The 2,019-nt window shown below is 65.3% G+C and overlaps 1 protein-coding gene across 1 annotated transcript in view; it reads left to right on the top strand.

The window, feature by feature from the left end:
- EMIHUDRAFT_452521 (hypothetical protein) overlaps window positions 1-1,263 on the top strand; it is a 4,487-nt gene extending 3,224 nt beyond the window's left edge. Inside the window, exons 15-16 of the mRNA XM_005763539.1 lie at window positions 681-791; window positions 966-1,263. Of these exons, the coding sequence (XP_005763596.1) occupies window positions 681-791; window positions 966-1,087 (233 nt within the window). The 3' untranslated portion in view covers window positions 1,088-1,263. The remainder of the gene's footprint in view (window positions 1-680; window positions 792-965) is intronic.
- The last annotated feature ends 756 nt before the right edge of the window (window positions 1,264-2,019 follow it).

Below are 2,019 nucleotides of genomic sequence, written 5' to 3'. Positions count from 1 at the left end.
TTTTTCATGCGCAGGGTTGTAAAATTTTTTTTGTGGCGATGTCTGATGGGGGGTGTGGCGGGTTGTGCCGCCTGGCCACTGGGTCCGCTGCTTCATGGGGGGGTGGTCCCTATTCAGACACGGCGCCGGCCGCCCGCGTCCTCGAGCTCCCCACGGACTTCCTCGAGCGCGCCCTCTCTCGTTGCGACAGCACGGTGGACATCGCTGGCGTCGTGGCCGTCTCGCTGGTGTTGCGGGGGTGCTCTAAGACAGGAGGCATTCGTGTTTGTGAGTCATAGACGCGCGCTTCGGAGTACAAGTGCACCGAGGGGGGGGAGCGTGCGAGGGGCAACCCGGCGGTTAGATGCACACACACACACACACACACACACACACACACACACACACACACACACACACACACACACACACACACACACCACCACCACCACCACCACCAGCATCACCACGCACACAGCTGCACCTCCACCGAGCGTCCGCCTCATGCTCCCGCCCCCAGCTAGCAAGGCTCACTTCACCGAGGAAGCGCAACGGCACACCACCTAGCAGCCTCGGTGAAGTGCCCCCAACCCTCGTGCCCCCAGCCCTTCCCAGGCCACCCCCGGGCGTGGGCCATCAAGGAGTCATCAATGAGTAGCCATGAAGTCGTGATCACTCACTACGAGTACTCACTACGAGTAGGCAATCCGGACGGCGCACTCCGTCTCCTTGCCGAGTCGGAGCCGTCGGCGCGGCTGCGCGTCGCGCGCGCGGAGATGGCGCCGGGCACGCTGGTCAAGGAGACGTCGGAGGCCGAGATGTAGCCGAGATCTAGCCGAGATCTAGCCGAGATCTAGCCGAGGTGCAGCCGAGATGCAGCCGAGATGCGCGCTGGTGAAGGAGACGTCGGAGGCGCGGGGCAGAGCTTGCGCCGGCTCGCCCTGTCCCGGACGCGTCCATGCCACGCCCGCGACACGCCGCCGTAGGAGCTGCTGCTGCGCCGGCTCGCCAAGGGGATCGACGAGCTCGAGGCGGCGGCGCGCCGCTCTCGCTGACCCGCGCGCCTCACGCCCCGGCAGCCTGCGGGGCCGCTCGCCCTGGGTGGTGAAGGCGGCAGCGCCGCTCTGCAGGACCCAACTGTGTGCGGCCGAGCCGTTGTCCGTCTCTAGAGTCTCGTCGCCGAGGTTGTGCTTTGTTTGGTGGAGGCATCCCGGCCTTTCCGTCGGTGCCACGGTGGGTGGGTCCCGTGCGGCGAAAAGAGATGTTTCCCCCACAGCCAGAGCCACACGCCCGGAAACGGGCAGGAGCGCGCCCCCACGGCAGTCGGCACAATGCACTCGCTTGCTTTTTTTCGCTCCAGTCCTGCGGATCTTCATAATAGACCGGAGCGCGGAGGGGTACGAAGGTCGAAGCCTTCTGAAGCGTCTACACGGCTTTAGGGACCGAAAACTCACCTCCCCCCTGCGGCCTTCTCGTTTTCGTGCCAAACGAGCGCGATCTCGGCCCGCCGTTGTCCGCTCGCGCCGGCCGCCCATGCGCTCGCGGGGCTGCCCGACGGGGCTGGCCTAGTCTGCTCCGGGGGGGGGGAGGGGGGGGGTCTGCAGACCACCCGGCCGAACTTCAGAGTGGCGGTGCTCCTCAAATACCGCTCAAACGCCCACGGTGTTGTTGAGGGGACATATGCTGATGATCATGGCCCGATTGGTTCGCTCAGAAAGCTTTTCTGGGTGGTCGTTAAGGTCCCTCGGGCCAGTTCGCGGGGGCAAACCCTGCCCGCCCCCTAGAACCCCGGGTAAGGCCCAGGTGTGGCCTAGGGCATCAGAAGGGACCAAGAGGAGTCCAGTCTGAGCCATAGAGCCCATGTCTTTGCCCCCGAAGGTCGCGTTCAAATGCCCGGAACGGCCGTCTCAGTGGTGTCCGGCCGGCGCGATCACCGAGCTGTGACGCTCAGGGAAGACTGATGAGGTGCTGGTTTCTTTGCCCAGGCCTGGCCTCCCCCCAGGCTGATCAGCTGAGCAAGGTTTGGGGAGAATCCCCCGT

Source organism: Emiliania huxleyi (assembly GCF_000372725.1).
Source record: "Emiliania huxleyi CCMP1516 unplaced genomic scaffold EMIHUscaffold_63, whole genome shotgun sequence".
In the NCBI taxonomy this organism is placed as follows: domain Eukaryota; phylum Haptophyta; order Isochrysidales; family Noelaerhabdaceae; genus Emiliania; species Emiliania huxleyi.
Note: the sequence above shows the minus strand (reverse complement) of the source record. Positions and strands in the feature narration are given on the sequence as shown.